This window comes from Hesperophylax consimilis, chromosome 17, assembly GCF_061612785.1.
Source record: "Hesperophylax consimilis isolate HC1 chromosome 17, BYU_Hcon_1.0, whole genome shotgun sequence".
In the NCBI taxonomy this organism is placed as follows: domain Eukaryota; kingdom Metazoa; phylum Arthropoda; class Insecta; order Trichoptera; family Limnephilidae; genus Hesperophylax; species Hesperophylax consimilis.
In genome coordinates, this window is record NC_142852.1 from 7,967,721 (window position 1) to 7,984,572 (window position 16,852).

General features: G+C 33.1%; 1 protein-coding gene across 2 annotated transcripts in view; it reads right to left on the reverse strand.

Annotated features, from left to right (window-relative positions):
- Invadolysin (leishmanolysin-like peptidase, invadolysin) overlaps nucleotides 1-16,852 on the reverse strand; it is a 122,774-nt gene that overhangs the window by 22,659 nt on the left and 83,263 nt on the right. For both annotated transcript variants that reach the window (XM_089641496.1, XM_089641495.1), the window contains exons 2-4: nucleotides 6,050-6,150; nucleotides 3,640-3,670; nucleotides 2,899-2,981 (exon numbers count right to left, since the gene is read on the reverse strand). In XM_089641496.1, the coding sequence (XP_089497622.1) occupies nucleotides 2,899-2,981; nucleotides 3,640-3,670; nucleotides 6,050-6,150 (215 nt within the window). The remainder of the gene's footprint in view (nucleotides 1-2,898; nucleotides 2,982-3,639; nucleotides 3,671-6,049; nucleotides 6,151-16,852) is intronic.

Here is a 16,852-nt window from a genome sequence, read left to right on the forward strand (position 1 = left end):
GCGTCTGTCTGTTTGTGCGCTTAGTTCTTCTAAACTACTCAACGGATTTCGATAGTGTTTTCATCATCATTTAGAGAATTTCTTCCAGAAGGTTTACATATATATTGCGTTCAAAGATGTTTTGAAAGGGAGATATGTAAATACGAATGTTAGAGGGAGCGCACTAATTTTAAAATACGATAATAATTAAGTGAAAATGGTGAAAATATTTAATAAAACACGACTAGTTTGAAATAAAGCAAAAATCTGTCGACAAATGTTTTAGTTGCATTTAAAGATACGCTGTGATTTTTTTCATGCCTGTAACATATTAAATAACAGAACAAAACGTGTTTTTAATAATTTTCGAAGCTTAATTTGCGATTTTTTTTCTATTTAGGAAATTTCATATATTTAAAATTTCGGCATAATAAATGTTTAAATATTATCTTCAAAAATAACATATATTTTTGGTGAACATAAATAAATACCCAAAGGGGGCTAAATAAATTAGCAATACTAATTTTTCTCCGTGCGAAGGCGAAGCTTAACGCCAAATCACTATTTTGATTAATCTTTATAACGAATGTACATTATGAATACCAAAAAATATTCTTTAGATAAATTGAAGGTTTTCCTATCGCCTCGATTGAGTAGAATACATATAAAAAAATAGATTACTCAATAAAAAATATATATGTAAACGACTAAAAAAATTTTTTTTTCAACAGAAATTTATGAAAGCATAAAAGAAACAACTTTAAAAAAATACAGTATTATAGCTAAAGATTTTCGTGACAGTTTCACTTGATTAACTTTTTTACTTTCTTATAAAATTATTAAGAAAATAAATAAAAACCAGTTTTGTGCTTGAAATCGAATGTTTCTAGACTCCGTTTGTCAAGCCATTTTAATGCCTATTACTTACAATATAAGGTATACCAAGAATAAACACATTTTTGGCTTGTAGCTTCCTCTTTAGCGGGATGCACAGACACTTGAAATTAGTAGTTTCTATGTGCCTTGGGGTTATGTACAATTTAGTTACGCCACTGGACAATAATGCATTATTTCATTCCTTCTATAGATAGTTTATAATGTCAGACGCGAGTGGTTTACCTTCAAAAACCAACCAACCTCAGTTCGCGAGTTAACATTGTTCACAGTCGACTTGCAATTTAGTGGTGTGCATTCGTGTATTCTACGTCACCTCATCTTACGACAGGTGTGAAGTCATTTTAGGTAGAAACTTCCAAATACACATCACAACATTCAGACAAACAATTTATTTTTATTTTTCCGACTTTATGTCCGGGTTAAATCTTCCCCGCAGGAAAAACTAAACCCTTCCACACACTTGTCCACAAATGATCATCTAGTCAATCAACATTATGCAAGTGCATTATATAAGCAAAATAAATACAAAATAATACAAGAACAACACGTCAACTCACCAGAGATCAAATGGGAAAATAATTCACCGACTCCAGATATTTTCATATCAGAGGGTTCGGCTCGGTAGAACTTCTAACAGGGCCTATAAATCCTACTGATCCCTCAACATAAATACTTAAAAAATCTTTCGTAATCCTACATGTATTTAAAATGACTGATTTTTACATTTTTATATATAAATTTTTTGACAGATCTAATACGCCTAAATTTTGAATGAGAGAGCTAGGTATAATGCCAGTAGCCGAAATAACAAATGGTAATAATATTATTGATTATTATTATTATTATTGAGAAAGTATTAGCGATTCTCAAAGGAAAATTTGAAACAGAAACATATAGGCGCATCTGGGATTTGAACCGAGGATCTTCGACTTGCCGGTACAGTGCTATATATTTTTATTGGCTGCTATCTTTATGTACAGGATTTTCCAATAAGAGGTGTTATTTTGAATAGCCCCATATTTCGGTAGATGTTACTTTTGAAGCTGTCATTTTTTGACATTTGACAAGTAGAAACTACGCCATTAATAGAAATGAAACGATACACGCTTTAACAACGCATTGAAATGATTAAAATTCACTTGAGTGAATCAAATGCAAATCATCTTGAGTGATGAGGCCCATTTCCACCTCGGTGGCTTCAGTCAACAAGCAAAATTGTCGCAACTGGGGCAAAAATCTCAGAAAACCCAAGACTTATTGTTGAAAAGCCTCTCTATTCTCAACGTGAGACTGTTTGGTGCGGTTTATGGTCCGACGGAGTCATTGGATACTTTTTCTAAAATGAGGCTGGAGCAACAGTTACGGTGAATGGATTGCGCTATCGAAAGATGATTAATGATTTTTTATGGCCGGAATCGGATGGTATTGATCTGGGCAACGTTTACTTTCAACAAGACGGCGCTACGTGCCACACAAGCAACGAAACCATTGATCTTTTACGATTGAATATCAAAATAACACCTCTTATTGGAAAACCCATAACTAAATGCAATCTACATAGTGTCACCCTATTAACGCGGGCACCCCTGCAAAGACACCAAACGTAGCGAACCACTTATGGCGACTTATGGCAGAGGTGTTGGTTATCGAATAAATGGTTCCCGGGGCGGCGGCAACCATACAGCCCTGGTGAAAGATCACCATTTAGAATCAAAACGCAACTTTAAATGGCTTTAGCTGTGTTTGGTGACCAAATCCGAATAACACTCCCCACCATTAACGTTTCTACTTCACCAAACCTCAAGATTATTCCCAAAAAATGGGGATGAAATTGACCCCATGATCAAGAGAACCATATAGGTACTTGAGTCAAGAGTCAGAATAATAAGAGGTTTTGTAAGAGACGATGTATGAACGTGTATAAAGCGAGGAGTGTTTGCCAAGACCGAGTTGTTTGGCTGAATGTCCTCTCTGCCTAAACCTGCGGAAAGACGGATTTACAATCAGATATAATAAACTTACCTATTGAGTTTGATTACGTCCGCAGTCTTGCGAACCATTAATGTTTTCTCCCAAAACTGTACCGCCCCAGGTAATATGGTGTTCTGCAATAAAAGAAGAAAACGTTTAAGAATGTTAATCAATTGATTCAAGACGAAACAATACTCTAAAATAAAGTCGAAATATTAACGACGTAAGTGACGAAGTAGTGCACAAAAATATGCGACGCGCGGCTCTAGTGTATTGGACAGACCCAAGGTTGAATTTGCCCTAGCAAATACCTAAAATAAAGTGTGAATGACATAAGTGATGAAGTCGTATAAAAACAATATTCAGCGCGCGCCCCAGCATAATGGATGGACCTACGGTCGAATTTGCTCTAGCAAGCCTAGAAAAAATATATTTCCGTGGGGTTTAATTTATTTATTTCTAATGAACGTATTACTAAAATCTCAAATGTTTCTAAAGGGATCGTCTAGAAAAATAAAACCTAGTGCTTGCCGCTAATTTCATAGTTAAAAAACGTTTTATAAAATCAATATTAAATATAAATAACTTACATCCGTAGGGATCCCTCTAGAAACATTTGTGATTTTAGTAATACGTTCATCTGAAATAATCAAAATGTGAGCGTCGAGCAAGCGACTGTTACCAGCTGTCAAGTCGGAGTAATCTAATTTGTAAACGAAAGATAATTAAAATTCATTCCAGTAACACAAATGAACAGTACCTACATAATTAATAATTAAGAAAGTAACTTACATTAATGAGATCAAATTTTTCAGGCTCCAATCTGTAAAAAAAAAATAATTACATGTTATATTTTGCATATTTTGGTCCAAGAATTCGGTTTGCAGTTAAACATGATATTTTAAGTTAGGTTAGGTTAGGTCAAGCTAGGTTAGTTAAGGTTATCTAAAGTTAAGTTAGATCAAGTTAGGTTAGGTCAAGTTAGGCAAGATTAAGTTACGTTAGGTTATGTCAAGTTAAGTTAGATCAAGTTAGGCAAAATTAAATTAGGTTAGGTTATGTTAGGTTAGGTTAGGTTAGGTCAAGTTAGGCAAGATTAAGCTTGGTTAGGTATGTTTAGGTCAGGTTAGGCAAGATTAAGTTTGGCTCGGTAAGGTTAGGTCACGTTAGGCAAGATTAAATTTGGTTAGGTAAGGTCAGGTCAGGTTAGGCAAGATTAAGTTTTTTTAGGTTAGGTTAGGTTAGGTTAAATTAGGTTTGGCAAGGCTAGGTTAGGTTAGGTCAGGTTAGGCAAGATTAAGTTTTTTTAGGTTAGGTTCGGCTAGGTTCAGTTAGGTTTGGTAAGGTTAGGTTAGGTTAGGTCAGGTTAGGCAAGATAAAGTGAGGTTAGGTAAGGTTAGATCCATAATATAGTTTTTCTTTTTAAAAAGTTCATAACTTACTCTACAAAAAAAAAATATAAATTAACACATTTATGGCAAACTTTTTTACAGGACTGGAATAACTCATCAAATTTCAAAGTAAACATTCAAATTCTGTTATTATTCTAGTATGGGCCAGTTGCTTAACAAAACTTGAATAATAACAGAACTCTCGGAAAACCTTTGAAATTTGATGAGTTGTTCAAGTTCTGTAAATGTAAATAAAAACAAAAACATTCACAAGAAGGAATCACTTTGTGGTTATATTTATAATTATAACTTATTTTTTTTTTTTTTTTTTTATTTATCAAAAGAAAGTACATATTACATATTGGATGCTTTGCCTGTCCAACTAGGAAAGTTTCCCGTTCTAGGACAGACAAATTGACATGTTTAGTTCATATTATTACTGAAATGTACATAATTACATAACAAAAACCAAAAAAAAAAAAAGTTTCATTTTTCTCTGAAACTAAGTTGTGTAATAAAGAAAATGTATATAATAAATATAAGTACACATACATTGTTTTGTGAGAAGTAGAAAAAATTAATCTGGTAGCATATATTATAATCGGATTTACCGAATTAACCTGGTAACATAAAATATTAAAATTTACAGAGTATGAGGTAAGCGTTGTAACTAGAATGTGTAATAAATTATGTGCATGATTGTTTTCACTGAATTAAAACATGAATTCAGAACAAATTATATTATACGGCAATACGAATATATACCGCGCTCATTTCTTGAACTACTGCTAAAATGTAAAAACAATAACTATATATATAGATAGAAATATAAACTATGAAACATAAACTATGAATATAAATACATAGTACCTGATTTAGTGCTACTTTGGTGAAATTGGTGCATTACTTCGTACGCCATATTGTGTTATGTATTTATTATAAATCATTACCGTAGTAGGTACCAAGTTTCACACAGAGTTAGTGTGCGACGTACAAATGTGATACGCTTTACAGTAGTGATGTACCTAATGAGCAGACAGGCTTCACTTGAATAAAAATACTTTGTATGGATCCCTTGAACCGAATCCGGTTGGTTTATATATTAATTTATATACTCAATAAAGTGGTATCCAAACAAAATTATTTTATTATATTGGAGAAGATAATACAATGTGCATGTTATGTTATGATATGTTTATGTTATGTTCATAGTATGTTTGTGTTATGTTTTTCTTTATGTTTTATAATCACATTTGTTTACTCCCATATGCTGTGTTTGTTTATAAGATTGCCCATTTCATAATTCTATTTTAAAAAAACGCTACTAATTTTAGAAAAATCTTTGGTTTAATAACGAAAAGCGCCCACTTATATTGTACACAGGTTCCTATTTTTATAATTTTGTGATAATCTACTGTTACCAGCTGTGTACCGTTTATTTTAAGTATGTTATGTTTATGTTATGTTATGCTTATGTTATGTTATATTTATGTTATGTTTATGTTTATGTTATGTTTATGTTATGTTTGGTTTATTTATGTTACTTTATGTTATGTTATGTTGTTTTATCAATGTTGTTTTGTCAATCATGTCAATTTTATCCTGTAATTTGTTGTATTTATTAATAAGAAAAATGTTGTAATGTATGGCCAAGATCACTCTTAATGGGTGAAAGCCAAAATAAAGAAAAAAAAAAAAAAAAAAAAAAAAAAAAAGATAATACAAATAAATTTAAACGAAACATGAAACAGAACAAGACACAGAAAATAAAAAAGATAACTGGAATAGAAGCCAGTATCTATTTGCCTTACCTGTATACGGAGTGGTCATAATATAGAACTATTCTAAGTGGTTGCTCAGTACTACGCTTTCTCACAATGTGAGCGTCCTCCAGTTTAACTCCCCTGACCACCTGAAACAATGGAAAACATAAATATTATTATATCAGCAAAACCAATATACATACATGGCGTCCAGAAACTAGTGGCACAATCAGGAAACAAGTGAAAGGAGTCGATTTTATGGAATAACTTTTTTAATTGGATCTCTCGTTTTCGTTACATCATGATCACTTCATTTCATGTCGTGTTTGTTGATTTCCTCATCTTCATGTTTGTTGATTATATTTGTTGATTTCCTCATCTTTACCTTTGTTAATTTTCCCCATCTACATGTTTATTGACTATGTTCGTCGATTAATTAATTGAATTTTCATTTTTGTTGACTATATGTGGTGATTTTCTCATCTTCATGTTTTTTGACTATAATTGATGATTTCCTCATCTTCATGTTTCTTGATTTCCTCAACGTCATGTTTGTTAACTATATTTGTTGATTTCCTCCTCTTTATGTTTGTTAATTTTCCCCATCGTCATGTTTGTTGACTATGTTCGTTGATTAATGCATTTTCATGTTTGTTGACTATATTTGATGATTTTCTCATCTTCATGTTTGTTGACTATATTTATTGATTTCCTCATCTTCATTTTTGTTGACTTTTTTTGTTGATTTCCTCAACGTCATGGTTGTTGACTAGATTTGTTGATTTCCTCCTCTTTATGTTTGTTAATTTTCCCCATCGTCATGTTTGTTGACTATGTTCGTTGATTAATGCATTTTCATGTTTGTTGACTATATTTGGTGATTTTCTCATCTTCATGTTTGTTGACTATATTTATTGATTTCCTCATCTTCATTTTTGTTGACATTTTTTGTTGATTTCCTCAACGTCATGGTTGTTGACTATATTTGTTGATTTCCTCATCTTTATGTTTGTTAATTTTCTCCATCTTCATGTTTGTTGACTATGTTCGTAGATTAATGCATGTTCATGTTTGTTGACTATATTTGGTGATTTTCTCATCTTCATGTTTGTTGACTTTATTAATTAATTATTAATTAATTTCTGTTCATACATTACAGTGTCTACCAATTATTTACACTTGTATATAATACATAAATTGAGAACTATTAATATAGTGTTTTTTTATGTTGACTATATTTATTGATTTCCTTATCTTCATGTTTGTTGACATTTTTGTTGATTTCCTCAACGTCATGTTTGTTGGCTATATTTGTTGATTTCCTCATCTTTACGTTTGTTTATTTTTCCCAACTTCATGTTTTTTTACTACATTTGTTTATTTTCTCATATTTATATGTGTTGATTTCCCCATCTTCACGATTGTTGACTATGTTCGTTAGTTAATTCATTTTAATATTTGTACATTTTCTCATCTTCATGTTCGTTCACTATGTTCGTTGATTAAATCATTCAAATGTTGGTAATGACTATATTTGTTGATTTCCGCATCTTTATCAGTAGATTTATTTCACATATTTCTTGACCCTTTTCGTTGATTAATTCACATTCATGTTTGTTGAAATCCCCATCGTCACAATTATTGACTACGCTCGTTGATTAATTCATTTGCACGTTTGTTGATTTCTTCATAATCTTGTTTTTTTTATTTAACTGTACATTGTGTTGGCATTACTTCATAATTTTAAAAACCAAGGTTCCCATTCTTAACCATGCTCATTACTTGCATTCTTTCAGGATCTCCACATTGTTTCTAATTCGCTCATAAATGATTTTACAATTCAACGCGTCTCCGAGTTCTATTTATTATCACAAGTATTACAAAGCAATAAGTAATTTTCTAATTTGCCATGTACCATATGTACACAGCGCCATCTAAAAATGCGTAATGTAACGACACTATGAGAAAGAAAGTTTATGAGACATTTCGAAACTCCAAATGCAAAAGACGAGACATGAATATAAAACATCAAATCGTGATTTGTATGACCTACGTATATATATAATAAAATGACACGGTTAACTTTGAAGGTAATAAAATGATGACACGTGATGTTTTGAAAGTATTAACATAATTTCAAAATTATATAATTTATGGCTAAAAAAATTGACGGTTCAAAATGTAATATCTATAAAAATGATGTTTTTGGCGATGCACTACGTCGTGTAATATTTTGAATTGAGCCACTATCAATAACAACCCTTACGTAGATGGCGATAAGGTTTTAATTCCCGCTTAACACCATCCGCCTGTTTTGATTTATGCAAGAAAAAAACATGGCCAAAAAGAGCCTTTTGTTTTATTTTGTGGATGTTCATGCATAAATATTTAACTTTTTTTCGATCTTTTTATAAATATCTTAATTTGCCACATTATACAATAAAATCATAACCGAAAATGGGTTCGTAAGTAGGAGATTTTGAACTTTAAAGCAGTTTTCATAGGCCTTTACATTATTTTTTTTGGGCTTATAAAAAGACTTATCTAAAAATACTCTATTATTTCAAAGGCCAAGATGTATTCTACTCGCAGTATTTAATTAAAGCATCTGAAACATTTCTAGGCGATCAAATTTTCAAACCAAAAACAAATGATTTTGCATTACTACGTATGGCATCGCCTTAAGTGAAATACAGAAGTTTTACACCGAAAAACCTTGAAAATAAATTAAAACAACAAATATAAAGCCCAATTAGTAACACGTCAAGAGGCGTATGCATTAGATTAAGTAGTTTGGTGATGTAATACGGGCTTTATGTCTTCAAGAGGATTATGCAAATAGATTGATGCAAATTTGTACTGGTTGCAAATGAACAAAAATAATTTTGACGAAAATACGATAACGTTAAAGAATATTATCGACATTTTAAAATGATGTTTGAAATCCCTTGGGTGTGTGTGTGGTAAAATAGCAACATGTATGAACGTGTTAACAATGTGGACATCGGGAAATAATGGTTGGGATCAGTGGCGGCCAGCTAATATGTGCTCCCGAGCGCCGAACAACCAACAAGATTTCCGACATGGCTAATCACAATACGAAACTCGGTTCGGTTATAATATCTCATTCAAAAGGTACCTACTTATTAAGCGCGCTTAACTTGCAGACCGCTTTGACTTGTGCCTATGTTCGTAGCAGTTCGTTTTCGATTGCGATCCAAAATTTAACTGCTTTGTCGCATATTCTGTGGAACAGTCGAAAGCGTGGGTCCATACCATTACATACTATTCTTTGCAAATAATACCATATCAAGAACGGCGTTCGGAGTTTTACCACCACATCAGAAGGAACGGTTTATTCAGTAGAAAGTTAAACTAAAACGCGTATGTTTGATATTATTGTCGATATCGTTGTTTCAATTTACCATCTGCTATTTTTCAGCGAATGTTACGCTTCTTCATACAGGATAAAACTTGTCATTAAGAGATGAGTGATGGTCAGATTACTTATTATCAGTTCAGTCAGTACTCGCCGTTGCCAGGCATTGTCTCTTGAATTTAAAACTTTTCTTACTCTGAGAAAGTTTTGAAGTTTAATTGCAGGTTATATCGATCTTGTATATCAATTATTAATAAGGCATATCAATTGCATGTTATACTAATTTATGATTACTTTTGTGTTTGTTCAACGTATAAATTAAGAATGAGTTTGAATGTGGAATACATTAAGAATAATAGGTCGAGTTTTGAAAACAAAGTGATAATAAAAAATGTCGGTCCACCTAAAACCTGAACTGATAATAAAATAAGAGTGCAAATCTGGATCGAAGAAGTTTACTCGATCATTTAACAAAACAATGTATAACAAAGCTTGTAGCTCTGTGCATGTGATCAATTGAATAGTTTATTTTGTTTTACGTGTTTAATTTACGATGTTGATTCAGTTTGGACAATCAGCGGTGTTACTGATGTAACTCACCTTTATGAAAAAATCAAAAAACATAATTCTTATCATTTACATTTACAAAAAGTTTTGAGCTTAAAGGTTTTAGGAAAAGTTGACATCAGAATGCAATTGGATTCAGGCTACCGTGCCTAAGGTAAACACCATAATGAGCTATTTAATAAAAATCGATACAGGTCAAATTTCCCAGAACATGATTTCAATGTGACGCTTAAAACGTATGACTTCCTAAATAAAGTTCAGTACCTAAAAGGTAAACTCTGTGCAATTTACGCCCGCGACGATTTTTCAAAAGCTAACGGCGCTTTATCAATTTTACAACTTTTTTATAGTACTTGTTTATTAGAAGACTTTCCCGAGACTGTGAAATTACTAAAACTTTTGTGCACCATTCGTGACCTTTGGAATGACCTCAGTTGAAAGCTAAAGATGTTTCTCAACGTTAAAAAGAATAAAATCTTTAAACACGTTGAGCCAGGACAGACTGAACGCACTATCAGTGTTAAGCATTGATAGAGGTCTTTGCTAAACAAAATGAACAGAGAATAGAACTTCTTTATAAATAGGTATGTACCTTTATTTAATTTATTTTATGACTTAATGTTGTAATCCGGTGAACCCCCACATATTTTGACCACCGGCCGCCACTGGTTGGGATATGTAGATAAGATGGACAGAGAAAGGAGTGTAATGAAAATATATTGTCTTCTCCACGGCTTGTTCAAGATTTTTTTGTGAATATCGCATAAGAGTCCCAACTGCTCCCAAACTTCTGGAGCCAGTGAGACTATAGCATCCCCAATTAGGGTATGTTTTGAGGTTGAAAGTAGTGGAAAGGGGAAAGAGATGGATAAGAGGAAGGTGGGGAAGTACCTGTCTATTCAGATCTGGTCACCAAAGCAATTTCAAGCAATGTTTCAATTCTAAATTATGGTCTTACACAATGGTGATACTGAGAGTATATTTCACCTTAGAACGTGCTGCAAGTATACTTTATATTATTTTAAATGAATTAATTGCGAAATAACACGAATTGATCAAATAATATTTACTTGCGCACGCCGGGATTTTAAACCGCGACCTCCAGCTTGCTAGTCGGGAGACTTACCCCTCAACCACGAAGGCCGTCAATACCACGATACCACGCGGCAGAACTGATGTTCTAGCACAGCATAGCATGATAAGGGTAATAATTGTGCGATTGATAAAAATTTCGAAAGCAACAAATTATATTAATATTTTTTTTACTATAATGCATCATTTTAAAATGTCTTTTAAAACTTAAAAATAAATTTTTTGTATGACTGAAGATTGAACCTTCCTACGCAGGAACTGTACTCAAGAATTTTACCAACAGTGCCAAATCAATCCCAGTTGAATAAGATCGAATGAAATAATATCATCGAATTTCACAGATATGCATATATGTCCGCATGTGTGTACGTGATTGCCACCAAAAGTTGATAGAATGCATTGTCATCGATATCGAGTGTATCTGCAGAGTTTCAACCCGATCGGATGTCGAGAAGTGGTTTAATTTCCACTTACAACATTTGCATTCGTTCACGAAAACATTAATATTCACGTAGTCATCGTTGGTATTTGAACTCGTAATCTCTAGGTTCGTCCAGTGGAACTTATCGCAAAACTTTCCATTCAATCCATTGTTAACATTATACGTTTAGCAAGAAACTTGAGTCACGAAATACAATTCAAAAAAATAATACAAACGTTAAATAACAAAAAATTATTCACGGAAAAACAACAAAACATTGAAGTTAAAATTTTCACGAAATTATGCGAAACTAATTACTTTTTTAAAACACGACTATTTAATGACCTAACCTATATTTTTTATATGTTGACACAGCGTAGCTAAGTCTTGTTTTAACTCGACCGTTTTGCATTTGGTCTATATGTACGATCGTCTAATTGATCGTTAAGGCGAAGCTTAATGCCAAATCACTATTTTGATTAATCTTTATAACGAATTGGTGTACATTATGAATTCCACAAAAATATGCTTTAGTTAAATTGAAGGTTTTTCTATCGCTTCGCTTGAGTAGAATACAAATAGAAATATAAATTACTCAATAAAAAATATAAATGTAAACTCCTAAAAAAAATATTTTTCTAATTGAAATGTATGAACGCATAAAAGAAACAACTTTTAAAAAATACAGTATTATAGCTAAGATTATCTGTGACAGTTTCACTTGATTAACTTTTTTGCTTTCTTATAAAATTATTTAGAAAATAAATAAAAACCAGTTTTGTGCTTGAAATCAAACGTTTGTAGACTCCGTTTGTCAAGCCATTTTAATGCCTATTACTTACAATATAAGGTATACCAAGAATATACACATTTTTGGCTTATAGCTTCCTCTAAAGACGAGACACTAAAATTCGGAATCTTAACGGCGTAAGTGGAGAAGTCGTGCACAAAAATATGCGACGCGCGGCCCTTGTGTATTGTACGGAACTGCGGTTGAAATTGCCCTATCAAATCTCTTATAATTCGGCGTAATGGATGGACCTACGGTCGACTTTAGCCTAACAGGCCAAGAAAATTGATCTTTCCTTGGGGTATATTTTAATTATTTCTGATGAACGTATTACTAAAATCGCAAATGTTTCTAGAGCGATATCTCGGGACGATACTGATTCATCGTTTAAAAAATAAAATCAGGTGCTTTCTGCTAATTTTATAGTTGAAAAACGTTTTATAAAGTTTCAAAACCGCTTTATATATAATATTTTAATTGTAAAGTCCTGTTTTTATTAATTTTAAATATAAATAACTTGCATCCGCAGATATCCCTCTAGAAATATTTGAGATTTTAGTAATACGTTCATCAAAAATAATTAAAATGTGAACGTCGAGCAAACCACAGTTATTAGAGTATTATGTCGCCTTAAGCGAGGGGCGGAATTCGACAAGTTTGTCGATATGTTGATCGGTCTACTTCGAAAGAAGTCGATATAGAATAGTATGTCAAATAACTGAAAAACAAATGTAATTTATTCAAACATCAGAGAGTTGATACATCAAAATATTTAGGTTAGCAATTCTGTAATGGAAAAAACAAACTTTATTAAAATATTGTTTTAAATGGAGAAACTAGTAAAGGATTGAAAACGTAGACTAACCAACTTTTTTTTAATGATAAACTAATGTTTATACCACAAGGATTTATGCATAGCACAAAGGATAACAAATTATTATAAGCAATAATTAGTCGTCTGAAATATCAATACAAACTGAAAATATCTCCTGAGTAAAAATAAATATTTGCTCAACAACTGTTACATCTATTAAAGACCTTGGTGTCTCTCTTGATAGCAAGCTTTCTTTTCGGGATCACATAACTGCAATCGTTAATAAATCCCTCAAACTACTTGGTTTCATCACTAGAATCACTTCGGACTTCAAAAACGTAAATACCCTTAGAACTCTTTACTGCTCCTTGGTTCGCCCCCATCTTGAATATGCTTGTGTTATTTGGTCTCCTTTTTATGCTGTCCACATTCGACGCATTGAATCTGTTTTAACATCGGTTCTTAAGAGGGATTGATAGGAGGCTAGGATTAGAAAAAGGCAAATACTCATATGATAAAATTGAACTAACTCTAAACCTCTCTCCTTTGGAAGTCCGTCGGGAAAGAAATGACCTCATTTGCTTCTTCAAAATTATAAATGGTATTATTGATTCACCTACTCTACTGCAACTCATTCCCTTCAATATCCCCTCGCACAGACTCAGAAATAATGAACTGCTCTTCCTCAACCATCATTCGACAAATTTTGGATATTATTCACCATTGTCCAGAACTGGTCAACTCAAGTCAAAACTTTAACTTTTTTGGATAAGTCTGAATGATTTTTGCCAGTCGCTAAACAAGTGACGGAATATTATAAGTGTCTTGTGGTCCTGACCCACGGCGTATTCTTGACTTGATTCGACTTGTCACTTTATTTTCTTATATTATATCTACCATATGTCTTTGATTTCATGTACCTTTGTCTACTCCTATATTTTTCATTTTACTTTATTCGTGTTATTATTTTGTAATTTGGACGATGTCCGTTAATAAATAAATAAATGCCGCCGACGGGAATTGAACCCGCTCCTTCTGATGTCTGGTCAGGTGCTCTGGACCACTGAGCTACGTCGACTTATTCCCAACACGCAAAATAATTCAATATGTACTAGTAATTAAATCAACTTGTATTGATATTTTAGGCGACTAATTGTTACTTATAACAATGTTAAGTTGTTAATTTCAGGTTAAATTTAGTCGGGTGAGGTTAGAATAGGTTAGTTTTAGCTGTATTTTAGGCTGAATGCTGTATAAATGAGATCCCTGAGGCGTAAGTTGGCTTAAATCGTGTATGATCGTGTGAGAAAAGTGTAGATTCACAAAGAATGCACGACTGATGTAAGCGGAATGGTAACGAGTAAGGTCAAGAAAGGGACGCTGGTTTTGACGTGTGGAGCATAAGGAGTGTAAGTAGAATATATGACGAGCATATGAATGGTAGAATAAGTCGAGGACGCCAGAGGAAGACATGGCACGATCAAGTGCAACAAATAGGTACTCGATTCGGGCCATGTCTAGAGTCAGATGAATGAATGTGATATAATGTCTGCAAATCCATGAGGGGAAAAGGCGTGATAATTAGTTAGTTCATTAATTCAAGTTAAGTTAGGTAAGGTTAGGTTAAGTTGGGTAAGGTTAGGTTATGTTAGGTAGGCTTAGATTAGGTTAGGTAAGCATAGGAAGTAACTGATAGCATTAATCATTCAATATATTGATTTATTCCTACGCTGCAACCGCTTGGAGCTGTGTAATCTATTGGTCCGTGGGAAAAACCTTACAAGTGCCTCTTTCTTCACTTCTTCGTAATGCAGAGACGTCAGAAAACATGACAATCATAAGGAAGTCGATTTCCTTGTTTAATTAAGTCAATAAACGAGATGTCTGTAAGGAGAAGCGATCGACAACTATTGGATATAAAAATAATATTACATTTACTAACTATGAAACACGACGTTGCACTTATCAATATAACTTCTTTTTTTTAAGTAATCAATTTATACAAAACAAGAGGAAGGGGGTCTGTTATATCCTCAATATTAGTGTATGAGCTCACCTATAGATGGTACTAGATTAGTATATTAAGTTACCCATACATGGCGTTTAGCTGTCGAGAATTATATATATATATATATATATACATTATTTTTAATTTTCAGGAAATCGATAGTTAACATTTATTTCAGTTTGTACATAAGTATTACATACTTAGCCAAAATAAAACCAATTATGGATTTCCTCCTTGTGATTTTACCTCTACTGAGACAGCATAGTAAGGAATAAGTAAATTAAATTTGTAAGAAAGGAATACGAATTCAAAAATTTATGCAAAACAAAAGATTATATACGAAAAATTAATAGCCATGGAGAGAGGTTGTAGATATAAATCAAATCATAATAGAAATATAAACAATAGAGACATAACATTATTCACAAACCATCAGAGAAATATTATTTTATGGACCTCTTGTATTTGGTAAGTTCGCAACTGAAAATATCAACAGTAGATAATAGGCTATTGTAATTATTGCATAGTCTGTTCAGACAAGAATACTGCTTAGAGTTCGTTTTGCATTGATCCACCCTGAACAGGACAGAAGAGCGTGTTGAACGCGCAAGTACATTGAATTGAATCTTGTTTAGCAACTCTGGGCATTGAATATTCTTGTTAACTACTTTATACAGGAATAGTGCATCCTTATGATGCCTCCGTACACTCAGTGCAAAAATTTAAAAGTATAAAGCTGAGATATATGATAGTAAATAAGGTGAGAACCTAAGCCGATTAAGATATGAGAGGCATTGTCAATCTATCACAATAAGAGTCCAAGTGTTTTGATGAAGCCGGAGTTTTATTGAATTTAGAGAGTTTGAGAGAAAACCCCGGAGACACAACACTGTCTAAATCTGATTTTCAAAAACTCTGTGTAAAGCATAGACAACGCCGGGGACTTCAAATAGTATTTATACAAAGTATGTTGGTGAAATAGCACAAACAATCAATTATTTAAACATTTTAAGAAAAAAATGTTGAGTCACGAGAAGGCGAAAAAAACCATTGCGGTTTATAGATAGAGTCTTGATTCCTTGGAATATCAGTGTGAGATATTGTTATCGTGCGGGAAGCAGGAAGGGCGTGTGGCGGCTGTAGATGTCGCCCGAATCGTTCCGACCGCGAACGAACTCGAGGAACGGAGGCGGCACGTGAGTGAGTGTAATGGCATAACCGATGAAAGGTTATACCAAAGCGTTCCCTATATTTTCCAGTACGACTTGTACATCATCTCAGCGTGCATGACGACATTTTGAAGTTATCGCCAGAAACCTGTGCCCGGCGAGCGCGTGTATCCGACAGAAGCCCGTGGTATCTCACAGCGGCCAATTAACCGATGTAAGTGGCCCATACATCAAACGCCAATGTTGCCTCTATCTACATACCTCAATGCAAAAAACCGATTTTCCAAGAATTTTGAAAGCATCACGAATTAAATGCCATATGTCACGATTTTTGCATCAATCTGTGACGAAATCAGTGCCACGTTCCAACTTAATGGTTGACACAATTAAATCCGTGAAATTCGACCACGAATTTTCAGCAATCATCATTTATCACGAGTTTTATTTCATGAAATGGTCTGATTAAAAAAAAAACATAGAATTTGAGAATCATTCTTTCCGTGTTTTTTGCTAAACCGATGAACCATAATAACATTTAAAAAAAGCTTTAGTCTAGCAGTCCGCAATGGAGTGTTGATACCAACCCTGAAGTATGGCTGTGAGGCATGGAA